The 23,521-nt window shown below is 43.7% G+C and overlaps 1 protein-coding gene across 3 annotated transcripts in view; it reads left to right on the forward strand.

Moving 5' to 3' along the window:
* The window catches only part of LOC140731644 (kinase suppressor of Ras 1-like), a 182,242-nt gene that overhangs the window by 89,985 nt on the left and 68,736 nt on the right, over window positions 1–23,521 (forward strand). For all 3 annotated transcript variants that reach the window (XM_073053264.1, XM_073053265.1, XM_073053266.1), the window contains exon 2: window positions 6,483–6,623. In XM_073053264.1, the coding sequence (XP_072909365.1) occupies window positions 6,483–6,623 (141 nt within the window). The remainder of the gene's footprint in view (window positions 1–6,482; window positions 6,624–23,521) is intronic.

A 23,521-nucleotide genomic window follows, 5' to 3' on the forward strand; every position in this document is an offset into this window, starting at 1 on the left:
TTTGTTGTTTTCATTTTGACCTTATCCAGAAAAGAACATGTGGAAATCTACAGCACAGTACAGACATTTTGGCCCACAATGTTGTGCCGACCATGTAACCTACTCTAGAAACTGCCTAGAAATTCCCTACTGCATAGCCCTCTATTTTTCTAAGCTCTATTCACCTATCTAAGGGTCTCTTAAAATAACCCTGTCGTAATGCTCTGCCACCACAGTTGTCAGTACATTCCACACATTCACTACTCTTTGTGTAAAAGAAAAGACTTGCCTCTAATGCCCCACTTGTACCTACTTCCAAGCACCTTAAAGCTATGTCCCCTTGTGTTCGCCATTTCAGCCCTGGGGAAAAGCCTCTGGCTATTCACACAATCTTGTGTGAATAAAAAAAGCACTTCTCCTCATCTTGTACATCTCTATCAGGTTACTTCTCGTCCTCCGTTGCTTCAAGGAGAAAAGGCCAAGTTCACTCCACCTATTTTCATAAGGCATGCTCTCCAATCCAGGCAACATCCTTGTAAATCTCCTCTGCACTTTATCATATCCACATCCTTCCTGTAGTGAGGTGACCAGAAACGAACACAGTAGCAAAGTAGTAGTCCATTATCTACACTAGGAGTCTGCGTTGATGTTGTTTATTTAGTCAATCAAAAGAACACAGCAGCAATTAATTCTTCTGTTGATAACTATTTGGAAACAATACTGTTTTATAAAACCATAGTAGTATTGGTAGTGTTCTAATTGCTTCTGTATTTCATTTAAATGCATAATTTGTTATTCAGTTAAAGGTAATTTGTCTTTGTTATACCTTTTAACTATTTCCATGAAACTTAGGCTAATTGGGGCATCTGCTTAATTGGGCCAAAATGTACTGGTCCTGATGTGTCCCAATCAACTGGAATCCACTGTATATGAATTACCAAAAGTGGGGAGGAGATTTGAGTTTAAATTAATTGTAAGGGCTTTCATTTTACTGGTGAAACATGTTATGAATCATAAGTGTCTTTTTGTAAATATTTAAATAAATCCTGTAAACCTTTTACTGCCACCTCAAACACGAGTCAGCTTTACAAAAGATCAGATTATTCGATAATGATCAGAAACCACGGTGTCTATGTAGTGCTCAAGTTATTGTTTATCACGTTAAGCCATGGAGTAATGATCCCATTGCAGTTAGACCTGGACCCTCTGCAATTTGCCTATCGTTACCATAGGTCAACGGCAGATGCAATCTCAATGGCTCTTCACACAGCCTTAGACCACCTGGACAATGCAAACACCTGTGTCAGGATGATGTTCATTGACTATAGCTCAGTATTTAACATCATCATTCCTACAGTCCTGGTTGATAAGTTACAGTACCTCCCCCTGCAATTGGATCCTCGACCACAATCTGTGCGGATTGGTGATAATATCTCATCCTCGCATGGTGCACCTCGGGTGTGTGCTTAGCTCACTGCTCTACTCTCTCTATACCCATGACTGTATGGCTAGGCATAGCTCAAATACCATCTATAAATTTGCTGATGATACAACCATTGTTGATAGAATCTCAAATGGAGATGAAAGGGCGTTCAGGAGCGAGATATACCAACTAGTGGAGTGGTGTTGCAGCAACAACATTGCAGTCAATGTCAGTAAGACAAAAAAGCTGATTGTGAACTTCACGAGGGTAAGATGAAGGAACACATACCAATCCTCATAGAGGGGTCAGAAGTGAAGAGAGTGGGCATTTTCAAGTTCCTGGGTGTCAAGATCTCTGAGGACCTAACCTGGTCCCAACATATTGATGTAGCTATAAAGTAGGCAAGACAGGGACTATACTTCATTAGGAGTTTGAAGAGATTTGGTATGTCAGAAAAAGCATTCAAAAACTTATATAGACGTACTGTGGAGAGCATTCTGACAGGCTGCATCACTGTCTAGTATGGGAGGGCTACTGCACAGGACTGAAAGAAGCTGCACAAGGTCATAAATTTGGTCGGCTCTATCTTGGGTACTAGCCTACAAAGTACCCAGGATATCTTCAAGAAGTGGTGTTTCAGAAAGGCAGCGTCCATTGTTAAGGACTCCCATCACCCAGGGCATGCCCTTTTCTCATTGTTACCATCAGGTAGGAGGTACAGAAGCCTGAAGGCACATTCAGTGATTCAGGAACAGCTTCTTTCCCTCTGCCATCCGATTCCAAGATGGACATTGAACCCTTGTGCAGGATTCCTTAAAGGTTAATTTGCAGGTTAGGTCTAGAGAGAAAGGCAAATGTGATGTTAGCATTCATTTCAAGAGGACTAGATAATAAAAACAAGGATTCAATGTTGAGACTTTATAAAGCACTGCTGGCTGAGACCTCACTTGAAGTAGTGCGAGCAGTTTTGGGCCCCTTAAAAGACCATAAGATATAGGAGCAGAATTAGCCATTCAGCTCATCAAATCTGCTCCGTCATTCCATCATGGCTGATCCCAGATCCCACTCAACCCCATACACTTGCCTTCTTGCCATAACCTTTGATGCCCTGACCAAACAGGAACCTGTCAATTTTTGCTTTAAATATACCCACAGTCTTGGCCTCCAAGGATTCACTACTGTTTGGCTAAAATAATTCCTCCTTACCTCTGTTCTAAAGGGTCACCTGTCAATTTTGAGGCTGTGCTCTAGTTCTGGACACCCCCGACCATGAGAAACTTCCTTTCCACATCCACCTTATCTAGTTCTTTCAACATTCGGTAGGTTTCAATGAGATCCCCTCATGTTCTTAATTCCAGTGAGGCCCAAAGCTGCTAAACATTCCTCATGTGTTAACCCCTTCATTCCTGGAATCATCCTCTTGAACCTCCTCTGGACTCTCTCCAATGACAACACATCCTTTCTGAGATATGAGGCCCAAAACTGTTGACAGTACTCCAAGTGTGGCCTGACCAGTGTCTTATAAGGCCACAGCTTTAACTCCTTTTTTTAAATATTCTATTCCCCTTGAAGTGAATGCCAACATTGCATTTGCCTTCTTTACTACAGACTAAACCTGTATATTAACCTTCTGGGAGTCTTGTACAAGGACTCATAAGTCCTTTTGCACCTGTGATGTTTGAACTTCCTCCCCATTTAAAATATAGTTTGCAGTTTTGTTCCTTTTACCAAAATGCATTAGCATACATTTCCCAACAACTGCATTCCATCTGCCACTTTTTTGCATATTCTTCCAATTTGTCCAAGTCCTTCTGTAATCGTATTGCTTCCTCAGCACTACCTACCCGTCCGTCTATCATCTGCAAACTTTGCTATAAAGCCATCATCTTAGAAGGGATGTGCTGAAACTGGAGAGGGTTCAAAGGAGGTTCACGAAAATGATTCCAGGTTTGAATACCTTGTCAAATGCCTGTGATTCTCCACTGACATTATGTTGTTTTCAAACATGAGATGGGGAAGGGAAGTAGAGATGGATTATTGAATTGAAGTTATTTCTTACATCCTTCACATACATGAGGAGTAAAAATCTTTACATTATGTATCCATCTGAATGTGTAATCATAGTAATTTTTAATAATTTATAATGAATAGAACAGTCAATGTGATATAGAGTGCACTCAAGTCAGCGTGAGTTCATCAGTCTGATGGCCTGGTGGAAGAAGCTGTCCCCGTAACCTGTTGGTCCTGGCTTTTATGCTGTAGTACCGCTTCATAGATGGTAGCAGCTGGAATAGATTGCAGTTGGGATGGCTTGGGTCCCCAATGATCCTTCTGGCCCTTTTCACACACCTGTCCCTGTAATGTCCTGAATCATGGGGAAGCTCACAACTACAGATGTGCTGGGCTGTCTGCACCACTCTCTGCAGAGTACTGCAATTAAGGGAGGTACAGTTCCCATACCAGGTTACTGTAAAATCTGGAAGAACTTCCCTGGTACTGTGCTAACAACAGCATTGAGGCAGCAGCATATTGTCCTTGTGTTGAAATTTGTATTATCTCTGACAAATAAATTGTTTTTACACAACACTGTTGAAATAACAGAATTATCTGACCCTGGAAATGTGCTTGTGATCTGTTACTGATGTAATACAGAAAGCTCAGCAAACAATTTGTGCTCAGCAAGCTCTGATTTTAAATTTTTTTCTGATATTGTTCTGTTGTTCAATCTTGAGAGTGCAGCAATCCCTTGACACTGGCACCATGTTTGTCGAGATCATGGGGCTGAAGTCTGTTGGGTTGTCAAGAGTTCTTAATCTTAAAGCTCAGTGACAACAGATTGTCTATGGGTTGGATTTTTGCCAAAGAATGACAAATGGTGTTCCATCATCATAATTCAGTTCAGATTGCTGGCTAGCCAAAGAGGAGAACTCCAGGAAATGAGATGAAAATGTACCCTTTACTAAATCTGTAATTTCCTTTGGGATCAGTAAAGTATCTATCTATCCAACTAAAATGTGTATTTGAAAATATTCTTGCTAAGTTCAAAATGTACTGCTATAAGGTGAAAATTCAAGGTAATTATATAAGTGATTCACTGGTCATCATCAACATATACCTGAATATATTTTTACAGTATGTACTTCATAAATAGAGTTTTGACTTTTTGAAATATTCCGGAGTGTTTTGTTTAACCTCCTGAATGGAGAGCTGAATTTTGTGTCTTTTGTTTGGCTTCAGACTATACTGATATAAGTAATTTACTCTCAAGGTCGTTGAAACAAGGCCTTGTGATTTCATTCCATTTTATTTCCCTCCCCATCTCCTCCTGAAGACTAACCACTTTTAACAAAACTTCCTTTTTCCCCTGGGTAGAAGCAGTCTTCAGTCAAGTAGCATTTGTGGAAAGAAAAACCAATAACATTTCGGGTTAAATTATGGATGACCTTCTCTTTTGTTTAGTATCAATTGCTTCTATTCTGACAATTTTAAGGACAGTGTTTGAATGAAGGTAGAGCATACTGCTGTACAAAGCTGTGTTCTTTTGCTACTTAGGATGTTAATATAGTTAAGTCTAGCAAAGTAAATGTCCATTCCACTCGGAAATACTTTGATCCTACATATTGCTACAAAAAGGGGGAATTTGGTAGTAATGTCTATGACAGGATCAAATGAAGCTTTCAAAGTTGAAATTTCAGAATCAGGTTTAATATCACTGGCATGTGTTGTGAAATTTGTTTTTACAACAGATGAAAAAACTTCGAATTACTCTGTGTGTGTGTGTGTGTATGTGTATATATATATATATATGTACTATAAATAATTGTTAAATAATGCAAAAATGCTGTGAGGTGGTACTCATGGGTACAATGTCCATTCAAAAATCAGATGACTGAAGGGAAAAGCTATTCCTGAATCGTTATGTGTGTACCTTCAGACTCCTGTACCTCCTTGCTGATGGTAGCAATTAGGAATACTGTACAGGATATGAGTGAGCAAAATGGCAGCAGTTCAGGTATTGATTCTTACTTTGTTGCAATTTCTGTGCTATCTGTCAGAGGTATTAAACTCTAATATTTTTGAAAGGTTGGTGGCTTCAGTAATATTTTAAATATTGTTCTATAAAAACCAGTGATGTTTTTGTATTTTAGTAACTCCAATTCTAGCATGATGATTTGGCACAAAGCTGCACAGAACTAGGTGGTTAGTAAAGTCAACCTTGTTTTTCTTCTTGTCTAATCCATTCTGTTGATTCAGTCGCTATTGGGTTCTCTTGCACCTTCAGGTAGATGTCTAGATTGACTTGGGAATTGGTGGTTTGAACATTTCCATTCATAAAATATTTTCTGTTGAGCTTTCCTTTTAAAAAAAAAACGTGCTGCAGTGCTTAATTCATTCAAAATATCTCAAAATAAAGGTTTTGATTTAGCCAGTTTGCAAAACTTGTTAATAAAATGGCTATATTCACATGAACTAGAATGAGATTGAAATGATGCTCTCCAATTCTTGCAGTTCATCTCCTTAAACTCACCATCATTTCGTTTTCCATAAAACTAAATTTGATGAGATTTTGCTCATTTGTATGTATGTGAATTGATGTCAAAAATATTTTTTTGTTTGTTTGATGATTCTTCTCCGTAGTGTTTATGGACATTTGATTACATTTGACACAATATATTAATGCATCTTGGTGCTTGTTCAGGGAGTTACAGTATTTGCTAATTAATATTGAGTTGTGGTCAGTTGTGCCAGTGAGATTGTGCTTGAAACTATCAAAATTGATTTGGTTAGCGCAGAAGTGGAAGATTAATATGACAAGGTGAAAATCAACTGCTTTAATCTGTCTCTCCATTTATTTTCTGGTTCATTATGGTGATATAATTTTTGCTCCAAAATTATTTTTTCCAACATTCAATAATCACACTTGTGTATATTTTTAAGTATTTAGTTTACTGTAATATCCAGGTCTCAAAAATTGAGCTTGATTTAATAGATGTATAATTTCAAGCTGTTAATTGATCCTTTTAGCTGTTGTTTGTTTTATACATTATACTGACCACCTCAAATTCGTTTTTCCCAACAGGTGAAACTTGTCAAATACATCAGCAAGCAGTTACAGTGCAAGCGCAAGGTACCGCCTAGTGAGAGAACCTCTGAATTGGAGAGCTATCCTCGACTGAGTGACTGGTTCCATACAATTAACTTAAGAAAAGAAATATTACAGGTAGGTTTAACTATTTTATTGCACATATAATACATACTGTATAATATATATAATCTATAACAATATACTATATAATTATATGTAACATTAATGGATAAAGTGTTGTTTTTCAATAGTTTTTAATCTCAGGCCATCTCTAATTAGAATATTTACATGTTGAAACATATAACAACTATTTATTAGGTAGAAGTTTAAGTAGGAGTACACTCTCAAATGATCTTTTGGACATAATCAAGATGTTAAAAGGGGTATATATTATAAGCAAAGAAGAAACCCTGATTTATAAACAGGAAGATGAAAGGATTTTTAGATTGAAGTAATTTCTGTGAATCTGCTAAATGGATAAAAGTTGGCAGAAAATTTAAGGGAAATTGGATTTTCCAGTGAACAATATTAAAAGTGGGCAATTTACTTGAGTAAATAGGTATTAGTATTTCTGTGGTTTCAAAAAACTGTACAGATTTTGAATATTATACTGTACTTTCAATCATGACCTCATGCATTAGTATAGGCCAGAAACCAGGGTACTTTTCTATTGAAATTGCAATGTTTGCCAAGTTTGCTAATGGAAAATACTGTAAATTGTTGTTTAGATGGCATGATTGTGCTGGTTGTTACTGCAGGAGATTGCCATGTTCTTTTCCAAAAAACCTGAAAGAGTTTGTAAATTTTGTCTTTCACAACTTAGAAAGTTTCAAAAGCTTATTAGAGTCAATAAGGTATTGTGGTCCCAAACTGATAGCAATTTGATTAAGATCAAACAGTCAATATTAATGTTGATATTTAAATTATGGTAGTGTTGCTAATGTATCAGCTAGAGCACTGGAGAGAATTCCTCTGCTCTTCCTAGAAATAGTGTTTGGGGGACTTTTTTTTTGAGAAGAGGGATGTGACCACAGTGTAATGTCTCATATCAGATATGACAATATGACCTCCAACTTAGTCACTCTGTAATTTTTCTTGGGAATAATTTCTGTAAAATACATTATGCGTTCTCCATTTACTGCCCCACCAATGTTATTTCTGCATGAAGGACTCACAACAATTTAATTTGATCCAGGGTAATGAAGAAATATACTTTTCCAAGTTGCAATGTAGTTAAATAGGTATATGCAGGTTCCATTGAAAATGGATTTAATGTCATTTCACTTTCTATTCATCTACCAACTTTTTACTTATGCACAGGATTTTCCCTGCTTTACAGTCTTTACCTTTATAAAAGAGTATGTAAATTGTCAGTCTGAAGATAGGCCAGACCTTGCAGATAGAATCTAGAATGCACCATGATGCATAATTCCAGTAGTTTTGCAAGATGTATGCAGGATGTCGCCATTGGTTACTGGCAACATCTTGTAGACAGCTTGCAAAACTACTGGATACTCTTCTTCTAAATATACTACTTCTTCTGAACTGGGATTGATTGCAGTCTGTAATTTCCATTTTGAGAATGTATATTTGGGCAGACTGAACGAACTTCTGCTTTTGTGATATCCTTTGAATTCAGCGTGGATGAGATTGTATGTCGATTCCTGATGGCGGAACATGAACTCGTGATAGGCTTCATTACTCCACATTGATTAAAGCATTGAGCAAGATTAAAATCGTTGAAGATGAGAGTGGGAAACATACAGCTGTTTGATCAGTCTCCTTTGCTGCTGCTGGTGGGAAGAGGATGCAGGAGTTTTGGGTCCCAAGCCGGCAGGTTCAGGTGTGCCTGTTGTCTGCAACCATCGGGCTTCTCAGTGGGTTTGCCTTAGTGCTGTGTGCGTTCCACAGTAGTGGACTTGCTTCAGGAACTGTGCTGTTCATTTCTTTTTTGTTTACTACTTACCTTTTGCGTGACTTGATGGGAGCACTTCAGCGCTGAATAGGCTCTGCAGCTGTGGCCTGCAACCATCTGCACAGTGCTGGGCTCAATTTGGTTAATGGTATTTGTTTACTTTTTATTGTTTACAGGATTTGTTTTTTTGCACATTGTGTGTTTGATGGTCTTGTGTGGGGTGTTTCTTTGAATGGGTTCTATTGTGCTTTTTTTTGTCACTGCCTGCAAGAAGACAAATCTCAATGTTGTATACTATATACATACTTTGATTTAAAAAAAGTACTTTGAAGTTTGAATTCTGAAGCTCTTGGTGAAGTTAAAGAATCAGATATCCCCTACACCACCTCCTTTACTACCATTCAGGTCTCTAAACAATCCTTCCAGGCGAGGCAACCTTCACCTGTGAGTCTGTTGGGGTCATAGACTGTGTCTGGTACTCCTGGTGTGGCCTCCTGTATATCGGTGAGACCTGATAGATAGATAGATAGATAGATACTTTATTCATCCCCATGGGGAAATTCAACATTTTTTCCAATGTCCCATACACTTGTTGTAGCAAAACTAATTACATACAATACTTAACTCAGTAAAAATATGATATGCCTCTAAATCACTCTCTCAAAAAGCATTAATAATAGCTTTTAAAAAGTTCTTAAGTAGTTTACTTAAATACATTAAATACAATCAACCCCGGCACTTTAACATATCTTACTCCTGGCGGTTGAATTGTAAAGCCTAATGGCATTGGGGAGTATTGACCTCTTCATCCTGTCTGAGGAGCATTGCATCGATAGCAACCTGTCGCTGAAACTGCTTCTCTGTCTCTGGATGGTGCTATGTAGAGGATGTTCAGGGTTTTCCATAATTGACCATAGCCTACTCAGCGCCCTTCGCTCAGCTACCGATGTTATACTCTCCAGTACTTTGCCCACGACAGAGCCCGCCTTCCTTATCAGCTTATTAAGACGTGAGGCGTCCCTCTTCTTAATGCTGCCTCCCCAACATGCCACCACAAAGAAGAGGGCGCTCTCCACAACTGACCTATAGAACATCTTCAGCATCTCACTACAGACATTGAATGACGCCAACCTTCTAAGGAAGTACAGTCGACTCTGTGCCTTCCTGCACAAGGCATCTGTGTTGGCAGTCCAGTCTAGCTTCTCATCTAACTGTACTCCCAGATACTTGTAGGTCTTAACCTGCTCCACACATTCTCCATTAATGATCACTGGCTCCATATGAGGCCTAGATCTCCTAAAGTCCACCACCATCTCCTTGGTCTTGGTGATATTGAGACGCAGGTAGTTTGAGTTGCACCATATCACAAAGTCCTGTATCAGTTTCCTATACTCCTCCTCCTGTCCATTCCTGACACACCCCACTATGGCCGTGTCGTCAGCGAACTTCTGCACATGGTAGATTGGGAGACCGTTTTGCCAAGCACCTACATTCCATCTGCCAGAAGGAGCATGATCTCCCAGTGGCCATCCAATTTAATTCCACTTTCCATTACTATTCCGGTATGTCAATCCATGGCCTCCTCCACTGTCGCAATGAGGTCACACTCAGGTTGGAGGAACAACATCTCGTGTTCCGTCTGTGGAGCTTCCAACCTGATGGCATGAACATCGATTTCTGCAGCTTCCAATAATGGCCCAACCTCCTCCTCCTTCTCCATTCTCCATCCCCTTTTCCCTCTCTCACCTTGCCTTGTCTGCCCATCGCCATCCTATGGTGCTCCTTCCCCTTTTCTTTCTTCCATGGCCTTTTGTTCTCTCCTTTCAGACTCGCCCTTTGCTAGCCCTATATCTCTTCCACCAATCAACTTCCCTGCTCTTTATTTCATTTCTCCCCCTCCCAGTTTCATCTATCACCTTGTGTTTTTCTCTCCTCTCCCACTGCCTTTTAAATCTACTCATCTTTTTCCCCTCCAGTCCTGCGAAGAGTCTCGGCCGAAAATGTTGACCGTACTTTTTTCCATTGATGCTGCTTGGCCTGCTGAGTTCCTCCAGCATATTTTGTGTGTATTGCTCAAAGAATCGGTTTCCTGTTTCTTGAACGTGATGTGTTATGTGGGAGTGAGTTTTCTTTGGACAACTGGCTTTTGGAATGAGGAGTGCATTGTATTTAAGTCTGGTAGTTCAAGATTTGGACTAACCCAACAACCAACAACAGAAATGTAAAAACTGTCCATTTTAATGTAGAATGGTCAAAGTGGCCATAGTGTTACCAGACTGTAATGATCAGATTTTTGCTGATAGGTGTAAGAACATAATGGTTGAAGGGAAGTAGCTTTTCTTGAATCTACTGGTATAGGACTTAAGGCTTTTGTACCTCCTACCTGATGATAGCTGCAAGAAGACAGCCTTCTTGAGGCAACACTTTCAGTAGATACTATCAATGTTGGGGACAAATGTCCCTGTGATGTATTGGGTGGAGTCCAGTATTCTGCAGCATCTTGCATACCTGCGCATACGAAATGGTATACCAGACCATGATGCAATTGGTCAAGATACCTTATATCTGTAGAAGTTTATTAGTGTACTCAGTAACAAGCTGAAAATCTTTAATCTCTTAAGTAAAAGCACTGGCAACCTATGATTACATCTATGTGCTGGGCCCAAAACAGGTTGTCTGATTTGTCAGTGCACTAGAACTATGACTAAAACTATGACTGGGAAGATTTTGGATATATTGGGTACTGAATTCTAAAATTCTTAATCCACTATGTCATAACTCGTAATCTGATACTTAGTTTTGATCATGCTTTGAGAATTATTTTGCTGTGGAGCCTATTATTAAAATCAATGTTATTATCTTCATCAAATTGGATAGGATTTGACTAATATTTTTATGAATTTGAAATTTTGGGATTACATGATATGAGGGAGAAATAATTTATCATTTATGGTGTAGTATTAAAAGCTTTCAGTATGGTCTATGGCTAAATCAATCAATGAGAATCTTATCTGCTTTAAACTGAAGAGGGAAAATAAAGCAAATGGCCTCGGGTAGACCAATTCAATCATGGTTGATCCTTTTTTCCCCCCATACACCGGTCTTTACCCCATAACCTTTGATGCAGTGTCCAATCAAGAACCTATCAAACTCTGCCTTAATTACACCCAACATCCTGGCCTCGACAGCTGCCTGTGGTAGTAGATTCCACAAATTCACCACCCTCTGACTAAAGAAATTTCACTGCATCTCTGTTTTAAATGGACGCCTCTCTATCCTGAGACTGTGCCTTCTTGTCCTAGACTCCCCCACCATGGGAAATATCTTTTCACATCTACCATGTCTAAGCCTTTCAACATTCAAAAGGTATCAATGAGATTTCCCCGCCCCCCCCCCCCCATCCTTCTATATTCTACTGAGTACAGACCCTGAGCTATCAACTGTTCCTTGTATGATAACCCATTCATTCCTGGAATCATCCTTGTGAACCTCCTCTGAACCCTCTCCAATGCCAGCACATCTTTTCTTTGATGAGGAGCCCAAAACTGTTCAAAATACTCAAGGTGGGGCCTCACCAATACCTTACAAAGCCTCAGCATTGCACCCCTGCTGTTGTATTCTAGACTTCTCGAAATGAATGCTAACATTGCATTTCTCTTCCTCACCACCAACTCTGCCTGCAAGTTAACCTTTAGCTTGTTTTGCACAAGGACTCCCAAGTCCCTTTGCATCTCAGATTTTTGGATTTTCTGCCCATTTAAAAAGTAGTCTGCACATTTATTTCTACTGCCAAAGTTCATGACCATGCATTTTCCAACATTGTATTTCATTTGCCATTCTCTAGCCCATTCTCCTAAATCTGTCTAGGTCTTTCTGCAGCCTACCTGTTTCTTCAACACTACCTGCCCCTACACCAGTATTCGTATCATCTGCAAACTTGGCAACAAAGCCAGCTATTCCATCACTTAAATCTTTGATATACAGCATAAAAAGAGGCGGCCCCAACACAGACCTCTGTGGAACACCACTAGTCACTGGCAGCCAACCAGACAAGGATCTTTTTATTCCCACTCTTTGCCTCCTACCAATCAGCCAATGCACTAACCGTGCTAGTAACTTTTGTGTAATACCATGGACTCTTAGCTTGATAAACAGCCTCATATGTGGCACCTTGTTAAAGGCCTTCTGAAAGTCCAAATATACAACATCCCCTTTTTCTATTCTACTTATCTCCTCAAAAAATTCCAACAAGTTCATCAGGCAAGATTTTCCCTTAAGGATACCATGCTGACCTTGTCCTATCTTGTCCTGTGTCACCAAGTGCTCCATAACCTCATCCTCAACAATTGACACCCAACATCTTCCCAGCCACTGAGGTCAGGCTAACTGGTTTATTATTTCCTTTCTGCTGCCTTCCTTCTTTCTTAAAAGTGTAGTGACATTTGCAAAAGTTTTTTCTGATTCTCCATTTATTAATGAATGCAGATAATTAGAAGTGTGAATTTTTGTGTAGCTTTGAGTGTGAGATGAAATTGCTGTTTACTGAAGATCACTCATTTAAAGTAGTGTTTTTCTCCAAATTTAGTTTCTATTCATAATTTTCCAAAACTGTGCTTGTTTCTTTTATGCACATTGGGTGTTTTATGTGTACTTTAACTGGGTTCCATGGTGTTTCTTTGTTTCGTGGCTGCCTGGGGGAGGACGAATCTCAGGGTTGTATACTGTATCCATATTTTGATAGTAAATGTACTTTGAAATTTTATAGCCATTGTTCAGAGAACCCTTGGGGCTAAAGGTATTCTTAACAAACTCCCCAGAGTTAATGAGAGGTTAAATACCAGGTGAAGTTTCTGTTGATATGATCTGGTCATAAGTCATTGCCTCCTGTTTTGGAGAAATTAGGTCTGAAAAAATATCAGGAAGCAAACGGCTTTCTTCCTCCATACTTTTGACCCTATGCTATAGAGTCAAAGTCTATTTGATATTAAATTTATACATTATTTCATTGTTTTTATACATGTAATTTTTGGGAATGTTGTTCATTAATCCATTCACGACTATTCACGTGTTTCTCATTTTTTTGCTTCCCTTATCTGTTTATTGAACTTATTAGGTTGGGAGGTGGGATCGTCTTGACTGTTCCCAATGTGTAACTGTTATACAGGAAGTATGGTTCTGTGGGATGGAACTGAAAACTGTTAGCCTGATGCCACACCTTTCTAGCTTAATGCAAGCTTAGTCGTGTTAATGCTCTCTTCATCTTATGATTTTTTTCTTTATTTTTGCTCTTATGTAATTTGGTTTCCTACTTCTCGCTTTCCTATTTACATAGCATGTCTTGACAAATAATAGTTTGATCCCTCATATGACAGTTCTGTGTCTTGCTGTATGTCTCTGTGTCTCTCATGAACAAGAGAAAATCTGCAGATTCTGAAAATCCAAGCAACACACATGAAATATTGGAGGAACTCAGCAGGCCAGGCAACATCTATGGAAAAGAATAAACAGTTGACGTTTTGGGCTCAGACCCTTCAGCAGGACTGGAGAAAAAAAGCTGAGGACTCAGAGTTAAAAGGTGGGGGGAAGGGGCGGGAGAAACACAAGGTGATGAGTGAACCTGCAGGGGTGCGATGTGGAAGGGTGAAGTAAAGAGTTGGGAAGTTGATTGGTGAAAGTGATACAGGACTGGAGAAGGGGGAATCTTAATAGGAGAGGACAGAAGACCATGGAAGAAAGAAAGGGGGGAGGAGCACCAGAGGGAGGCGATAAGCAGGCAAGGAGATAAGGTGAGAGAGGGAAAAGGAGATGGGGAATGGTGGGGGAAGAACAGTACCAGAAGTTCGAGAAATTAGCATTCATGCCTTCGGGTTGGAGGCTACCTAGACGGAACATTAGGTGCTGTTCCTTCAATGTGAGTGTGGCCTCATTGCCATAGTAGAGGAGGCCGTGGATTGATTTGTCAGAATGGGAATCGGAAGTGGAATTAAAGTGGTTGACCACTGGGTGATCCTGCTTTTTCTGGCAGGTGGGATGTAGGTGCTCGGTGATGGGGTCTCCCATTCTATGCTGCATCTCATAATATACAGTTGGCCACATCAGGAGCACTGAATACAGTATATAACCCCAACAGACTCACAGGTGAAGTGTTGCCTCACCTGGAAGGACCATTTGAGGCTCTGAATGGTAGTGAGGGAGGAGGTGTAGGGGCAGATATAGCACTTGTTCCGCTTGCAAGAATAAGAGCCAGGAGGGAGACCAGTGGGGAGGGATGAATGGACAAGGGAGCTGAGGAAAGCAGGAAGTGGTGGGGGTGGGGGGAAGAGGAGGGAAATGTGTGTTTGGTGGACGGATCCTGTTGGAGATGGCAGAAGTTTTACAGTGAATGAATTATGTGTTAGCCATGAAGACTTGTGAGGTGGTAGGTCTCTATCTCAAGCTGTCTGGCCCTCTGTCTTTCGTGGCCCCTTGCTCACCCCCCACCGGCCCTCATGCCCCTTCACACTCTTTTAAACATAATAAATGCAAACAGAAGAAATCAGTAAATATTGAAATATTTTGCAATAAAATTGTGGAGAAAATATATTGAAAATTGATGAGAGAGGGAAGGCAGTGCAGAGTTTTTGGCGCTATCCTGTCGTTTGAGTCGTTTTCTCTTTACACCAGTCAGTTGCCAATGTTACTACTTCCTTCAGTTAAATAAGTTCATCATCTTTTCATTGTGGTTGCTTTTTATCTTATCTCTTGTGCCTGTGCTTTCCATTCTAATTGCAGCTGTACAGAAGATGTAAATTGACCCTTTTCTATGGTTGATTGTTCTGATAATGTCTGCAAAACTTGAATGTGTTAGCACTGATAAAGTTTTATTTATTTTTTCTCATGGATCAGGTAAACTTTACCTGATTTAGAAGATTGTAGCTAGAAAAGCCTCTCTAGACATCTGAGTGCACAAATTGATCTGAATTTTTGTGCAATTTTAATGGAAGTGTTATTCTGCCAGGTGCCACCTTTGGTTTCTACTGGTTGAAGATGATTCTGGTGAAACACCGCGATGTTTTACTGGCAGCAAACAAAACGACTACTACTCTATTAATTACACTTTTTCTTTAAAAGAATCACTGCAATCAATAGCCTGTAACTTTCCTTTCGGACCTGAGTTTTTAAAACTGCCTGTATGACCTGTTATGTTTGTTGGTGTGAAGTCTTGAAGGTGTAGGACATTGTGGTGTGGTGTGTAAGAGCCAAATTGAAGTGGCAGGATCTGACCCTGATTGTGAGGAACAAGCCAATGTATGACTGATTTAAGCACCCAGCCAGATTGGAAAGGTTGGGTATTGGCCAAATTGAGGTGGCAGGACCTGGGTCCAAGAGGGAGGAATGACTTGATGTTTGGCCAGATTGAAAACGTTGGGGTGTCTGGGCCAAAGAATGGGAACGGGCCGGTGCTCAGCTTTCTGTTTGACAAGGTTCACTCGCTTCTGCACTGAGCTCAGGCTTTGGACTGCAACTAACGGGCTCCTGGGCTGGCTGCAGTGATGACTGGTTTCGTGGCTGTGATTTCACTTTTGTCAACTTTAGTTCTGAACGTCATTTACTTACTTTTTATTGTTTGCAAGACTTGTTTTTTTTTGCCAGTTGGTTGTCTATTGGGTTTCTTTATTTTGTGGTTGCCTGTAGAGATGAATCTCAAGGTTGTATATAGTATACATACTTTGATAATAAATGTACTTTGAACTTTGATCTTTGGCTGAGACTTTAAATTAAGGTCTTGTAACGATGTGCTACGCACAGCGCTGAAATAACGACACGCAGTCAGTAAGTCGTTTCGAGACTAGTTTATTCAAACTTCACAGCGCTGGCATTTAATCCCTAGCGCCCGCCTTCTCCGGGCGGAAATGACGTCAGAGGTACATTACCAAAGTCTCACCCCGCGCGCTGGCTATTTGTGAGCCGGTTTGCCTGAGCAGAAAGTGGGTCGCCACATAACCCCCTCCCCCCCAGAACCGGCGATACACCCCCCAATGTCCACAGTCTGGATCAGCCTCTGTTTGGGAGGTCTGCCTCTGTGCCGCGGTGCCTGAACCTCGACCGACTGCGCCAAGTCCACATGGGCTGGTTTGAGTCGGTCCACTGTGAAAACCTTCTCTCTCCCCCCAATGTCCAGAACGTATGTGGACCCGTTGTTGTTGATCACCCTGAACAGCCCCTCGTACGGCCACTGTAGCGGTGCCCGGTGTCCGCCCCTTCGTACAAACACAAACTTACAGTTCTGCAGGTCTTTGGGTACATGGATTGGGGTCCGTCCGTGCTGTGAAGTTGGTACGGGGGCCAGGTTGCCGAGCCTTTCGCGTAGCCTGTCCAGGACTGCTGCGGGTTCTTCCTCTTGCCCCCTTGGGGCTGGTATGAACTCTCCCGAGATGGCCAGGGGCGCGTTGTACACCAACCCGGCCGACGAGGCATGCAGCTCCTCTTTGGGCGCTGTACAAATTCCAAGCAGGACCCAGGGAAGCTCGTCCACCCAGTTAGGCCCGCTCAGGCGGGCCATGAGAGCCGACTTCAAGTGACGGTGGAAGCGTTCCACCAGTCCATTCGACTGTGGGTGGTAGGCAGTTGTGTGGTGTAGCTGCGTTCCCAAAAGACTGGCCACAGCCGACCACAGGCTGGAGGTGAACTGAGCGCCTCTGTTGGAGGTAATGTGGGCCAGTACCCCAAAGCGTGCTACCCAGGTTGCAATCAGTGCTCGGGCGCAGGAATCGGCAGATGTGTTGGTGAGCGGGACCGCCTCTGGCCACCTCATGAACCGGTCTACCATAGTTAGGAGGTACTGCGCTCCTCGGGACACTGGTAGGGGGCCCACGATATCCACATGAATGTGGTCGAACTTCCGGCGGGTGGGTTCGAACTGCTGCGGTGGGGCTTTAGTGTGCCGCTGCACCTTGGCTGTTTGGCACTGCGCTCACATTCTGGCCCATTCACTGACCTGCTTGCGAAGTCCGTGCCACGTGAACTTGCTGGAGACCAGCCAGACGGTTGTTCTGATAGATGGGTGCGCCAAACCGTGTATGGCGTCGAAAACTTGTCACCTCCAGGCTGCCGGGATGATGGGGCGAGGTTGGCCGGTAGCCACGTCGCACAGGAAGGTCCTATCACCTGGGCCTACGAGAAAGTCCTGCAGCTGCAAACCCGAGACTGCGGTCCTGTAGCTGGGCATCTGGTCGTCTGCCTGCTGCGCCTCCGCCAGTGCTGCATAGTCCACCCCCAGGGACAGGGCCTGGACAGCTGGTCTGGAGAGTGCGTCCGCTACGATGTTGTCCTTTCCCGAGACATGCTGGATGTCTGTCGTGTACTCGGAGATGTAGGACAGATGTCGCTGCTGGTGAGCCGACCAGGGATCGGACACCTTTGTGAATGTGAAGGTCAACGGTTTGTGGTCCGTGAATGCGGTGAATGGCCTGCCTTCTAAGAAGTACCTGAAATGCCGGATTGCCAGATACAGTGCCAACAGCTCCCGGTCGAAAGCACTGTACTTGAGTTCGGTTGGTCGTAGGTGCTTGCTGAAGAACGCCAGGGGTTGCCAGCGCCCCTCGATGAGCTGTTCCAGCACCCCACCGACTGCTGTGTCGGATGCGTCCACCGTGAGGACGGTCGGAACGTCTGTTCTGGGGTGCACCAGCATCGCGGTATCTGCCAAGGCTTCTTTGGCTTTAACGAAAGCGGCTGCGGCCTCCTCGTCCCAAGTAATGTCCTTGCCTTTACCCGACATCAGGGTGTACAAAGGGCGCATCTTACGGGCTGCTGAGGGGAGGAAACGGTGGTAGAAGTTCACCATGCCAACGAACTCCTGCAGGCCTTTGACCGTGTTGGGCCAGGCAAAGTGGCGGATCGCGTCTGCCTTGGCGGGCAGAGGTGTTGCCCCGTCTTTGGTAATCCTGTGGCCCAGGAAATCGATGGTATCGAGACCGAACTGGCATTTGGTCGAAATCACTCAGGCAGGAGTAGAGCTGGCGGAGGTGGGACAGATGCTCCTGACGACAACTGCTGGCTATAAGGATGTCATCCAAATAGATGAACGCAAAGTCCAGGTTGCGTCCCACTGCGTCCATTAGCCGCTGGAACGTCTGTGCGGCATTCTTCAGGCCGAACGGCATTCGGAGGAACTCGAACAGGCCGAATGGGGTGATAAGTGCTGTTTTGGGGATGTCTTCAGGGTGCACCGGGATTTGATGGTATCCCCAGATGAGGTCTACTTTGGAAAAGATTCTTGCCCTGTCCAGGTTTGCTGCAAAGTCCTGTATGTGCGGCACGGGGTAGCGGTCTGGAGTGGTAGCCTCGTTCAGTCTGCGGTAGTCGCCGCATGGTCTCCAACCCCCGGCTGCTTTGGGCACCATGTGCAAGGGGGAGGCCCATGGGCTGTCGGACCTCTGTACTATCCCCAATTCCTCCATCCTCTTGAACTCCTCCTTCGCCAGGTGGAGCTTTTCTGGGGGGAGCCTTCGTGCGCGGGTGTGGAGGGGTGGTCCCTGGGTTGGAATGTGGTGCTGTACCCCATGTCTGGGCATGGCTGCCATGAACTGCGGTGCCAGAATCAATGGAAATTCTGCCAGGATTCTGGTGAATTCGTTGTCCGACAGCGTGATGGAGTCCAGGTGTGGGGCCAGCAACTTGGCTTCACCCAGGGAGAACGTCTGGAAAGTCTCGGCATGTACCAGTCTTTTCCCTTGCAAGTCAACCAGCAGGCTGTGAGCTCGCAAGAAGTCCACCCCCAGGAGTGGTTGGGCCACCGTGGCCAGTGTGAAGTCCCACGTGAACCCGCTGGCGCCGAACTGCAGCTACACTGTGTGGGTGCCGTAGGTCCATATTGTGCTGCCGTTTGCGGCCCTCAGGGTGGGTCCTGGCTTCCTGTTGTGGGTGTCGTACCCCGTCAGGGGCAAGACGCTGATCTCCGCTCCGGTGTCGACCAAGAAGCGACGTCCCGACTGTTGTCCCAGACGTACAAGAGGCTATTCTGGTGGCCAGCCGCCATAGTCATTAGCAGCAGCTGGCCCTGGCCCTTGCAGGGCGGGCGACAACGGCGGGCTCTTGTGCCCCACCGCTGGTGGTAGAAACACCACTGTTCACTGGCCTCCTCACTCCTGCCTCTGTGTTGTGTGCGCCCCCCTGCTGGGCCTGGTCTGGTCCGCTGTTGGGTGCGTGACCTGGTAATCTGACCGACGGACGCCATGCTCTCCCTTTTGGCTTTCCACAGCACGTCTGCCCGGGTCGCCACCTTCTGGGGGTCGCTGAAATCTGCGTCGACCAGCAGCAGTATGTCCTCAGGCAGTCGCTCTAGGAACGCTTGCTCGAACATGAGGCAGGGCTTGTGTCCGTCAGCCAGGGACAGCATCTCGTTCAGCAATGCTGACGGCAGTCTGTCTCCCAAACCGTCCAGGTGAAGCAGGCGGGCACCTTGCTCATGCCGTGAGAGGTCAAAGGTCTCAATGAGCAGTGCTTTGAATGCTTCATATTTGCCTTCTTCCGGGGGCGACTGTATGAAATCCGCAACCTGGGCGGCTGTCTGCTGGTCAAGGGCGCTCACCACATGGTAGTAACGTGTGGAATCAGAGGATATCCGCCGAATCTGGAACTGGACTTCTGTTTGGCTAAACCACACGCGTGGTCGCAGCATCCAGAAAGTCGGCAGTTTTAGCAAAACTGCGTGAATAGATGAAGAGTCGGTCATCTTTGGTCCAAATCCCGTTTGGACCGTCGGGGTCACCAATGTAGCAATGTGCTACACACAGCGCTGAAATAACATGCAGTCGGTAAGTTGTTTCGAGACTAGTTTATTCAAACTTCGCGGCGATGGCATTTAATCCCTAGCGCCCGCCCTCTCCGGACGGAAATGATGTCAGAGGTACATTACCAGAGTCTCCCCCACGCGCTGGCTATTTGTGAGCCGGTTCGCCTGTGCAGAAAGTGGGTCGCCACAGTCTCACTTATCTTCTGATCAGTGCGTAATCCCACAATCAATAGATCAGAACAAAGCTCTGCATCCCTACCACAAGTCCATTTATGGTTGTGGACAGTTTACAAGCCGACTACTCTGAAGTCATAATTTCGTCCATCATAGAAGATGAAGACCTCAACACCATTAGTCACTTTGAGACTGGATACGGTGTTTCCGAAGATGACTGGTCAGGCCAATTGGGGCATGGAATGTCCTAGCACATGTTGGGCAGATATGTGTAGGCACTGCAGTTGTTGCGCTGGTGGCTCTGGACTTGCGCAGCTTGCGCTTATGTTGTGCTTCAGCAATTCGCCTTGCTGTGTAAGCTTGATAGCCCTTGTGGATGGGGCCACGCCAGGTAGGGCGTTTTTAAGCCATCCTTTCCTAGGAGGTCGTATGTCAAGCAACTTCAGGGAGGCCTTTAGTGTGTATTTGTAACGTTTCTTCTATCCTCCATGCGAGCGTCTTCCAACAGAGAGTTCCCCAAAAAACAGCTGCTTGGGTATGTGCTCGTCTGGGATACGGATGACATGACCTGCCCACCAGGTCTGTGCTCTCATCAGCAGTGTGTGGACTGATGGTAGACTTGCTCTAGAGAGAACTTCAGTGTCTGGTACTTTGTCTTGCCATCTGATGCCTAATATTCTGCGAAGACAAGACGTGGAAATGGTTGGGCTGTCTTGCATGCCTTCGATACACAGTCCACATTTCACAGGCATACGGGAGAGTAGTGAGTGCCACGGCTCTGTAGACCTTCAGTTCGACACTGTCTGCTGACAAGCCCTGTGGAGGATCATGCCCTGCCAAATTCAGTCAGATGGTACACCAGTTCTATGATGGCATGATGGCCAGAGTGCTGGACAGCGGAGAATCCTCTAAGGCGTTCCAGTCACCAGTGGCATCAAACAGGGTTGTGTGCTCGCACCCACACTGTTCAGCATGATGTTTACTGCCATGCTGAATAATGCCTTCCAGGGCAATGATGCTGGAATCAGCCTCAAGTACAGAGTGGATGGGAAGCTCTTCAACCTGAGGAGACTTCAAGCTATTACCGAAGTGAAGGAGACTGTTCTGAGAGGCTTCCTCTTTGCCGATGACTGCGCCCTGTATGCTGGTTCAGAGCCAGAGATGCAAGTCAATTTGGACAAATTCTCCACGGCTTGTGACAACTTTGGACTCAACATCAACATCAAAAAGACTGAAGTCATGCACCAGCCTGCTCCTCATGCACTGTACACAGAAACCCAAAATCACAATCAAAGGACAGAAACAACAGGTAGTGGACTAGTTTACATACCTTGGCAGCACCCTCTCCCAAGCAGTGACTATTGAAACAGAAGTTAACTGCAGAAGAGCAAAGGCAAGTTCTGCTTTCGCTAGACTGCACTCCACTGTATGGAAACATTGAGGAATGAGCCCAGCAACAAACTCTAAAGAACATTTGCAACAATGGCATCTAAATGTGAAGGTGAGGTTGAAGTAACTGCTATCACATTCAGTCAGATATGCCAATTGGATGATTTGTCGGCAATGAATAGAGTTATTAAGGGGTACTAATACCATTACACATCAATTATCTGCTCATATGTCATACCTGTTTGGGATTCAATACAATTACTCATCAGTTACCTGCTCATGCAGTATGGTCTTTGGGGTTCAATTCTTACACTATCTGTAAGGACTTGTGTTGTCCCTGTGACTATGTGGGTTTCCTCTGGATGCTCTAGTTTCATCCCACCTTTCAAAGACAGAGGTTACGGCTAGTGAGTTGTGGGCATACTATGTTGGCGCTGGAAGCATAGCAACTCTTGTGGGCTGCCCAGCACAATTCTTGCTGATTTAATTTGATGCAAGCTACAAATTTCACTGTATCTTTCCTTGTACATGTGACAAATTAAGTTAATCTTTAATAGTGAGATTAATTCTGTGTAACTCTCACAAAGATGAATCAGCTCCAGCGTAATTCTCAGCCTTGGTTTCAATCTATGTAGGTCAGGAATCCCAAGGGTGATCAGTGAAGAGGTTTAGGTGAGAATTCAGATGTTCAGTGCAGTTTTAAATGATGTAAGTAAAAACAGTAGATGGGGCAGTATCTGCAAAGAAATAAACCATTCACATTTTGGGTCCATCTTGCAGCAGCTCAATCATGCATACAGCATTTGACTTTCATGTGTCAGCTGGATCAGGCTCAGCTGAGAATCTGATGATCATAACAAACCATTTTCTCCCAGCCACCACCAAAACAGGCAAATGAGCAGACCATTTGCCCCTCTGACTTGCTCCTCTGAATTAACCATCTAACCTGGATTCCAGGGTGAGCAGATGTTTTAATCTAATATGAATGTTCAACGTAAAAGTGCCTCTTAAATTTCCATCATTCATGATTGTTTGTTGTCATTCTTCAAATTTCAAAGTAAACTTATTATCAAAGCACATGTATGCCACCATATACAATCCTGAGATACATTTTCTTGCAGGCATACTTAATAAAATCATTAGTCATAATAGAATCAATGAAAGGCTGCACCAGCAGAGTGGACAACTAATATGCAAACGATGACAAACTGTGCAAATACAGACAGAAAGAAAAAAAAGAGTAGTAATAATAATAAATAAATAAGCAATAAATAGAAAACATAAAATGAAGAGTCCTTGAAAGTGAGTCCATAGGTTGTGGGAACAGTTCAGTGATGGGTGCAAGTGACATTATTCCCCTTTAGTTCAGGAACTTGATGGTTGAGGGGTAATGAGTGTCCCTGAACCTGGTGGTGTGAGTCCTGAGGCTCCTGTATCACCTTCCTGATTGCAACACTGAGAAGAGAGCATGATGTGGCGGGGGTCCGTGATGATGGATGCTGCTTTCCTGTGATAAGGCTCCGTGTAGATGTGCTCAGTGGTGGGGAGGGCTTTACCCACAATGGACCTGTGCCATATCCACTACTTTTTGTAGGATTTTCCATTCAAGGGCATTGATGTTTCTATATGAGGCTGTGATACAGCCAGTCAGTGTACCCTCCACCATACATCTTTAGAAGTTTGTTGAAGCTTTAGATGTTATGCTGAATGTTTGCAACCTGCTAAAGAAGTGGAAGTGCTGCTGTACTTCCTTGATAATTGCTCTTGTGTGCTGGGCCC

This window comes from Hemitrygon akajei, chromosome 8, assembly GCF_048418815.1.
Source record: "Hemitrygon akajei chromosome 8, sHemAka1.3, whole genome shotgun sequence".
Classification (NCBI taxonomy): Eukaryota; Metazoa; Chordata; class Chondrichthyes; order Myliobatiformes; family Dasyatidae; genus Hemitrygon; species Hemitrygon akajei.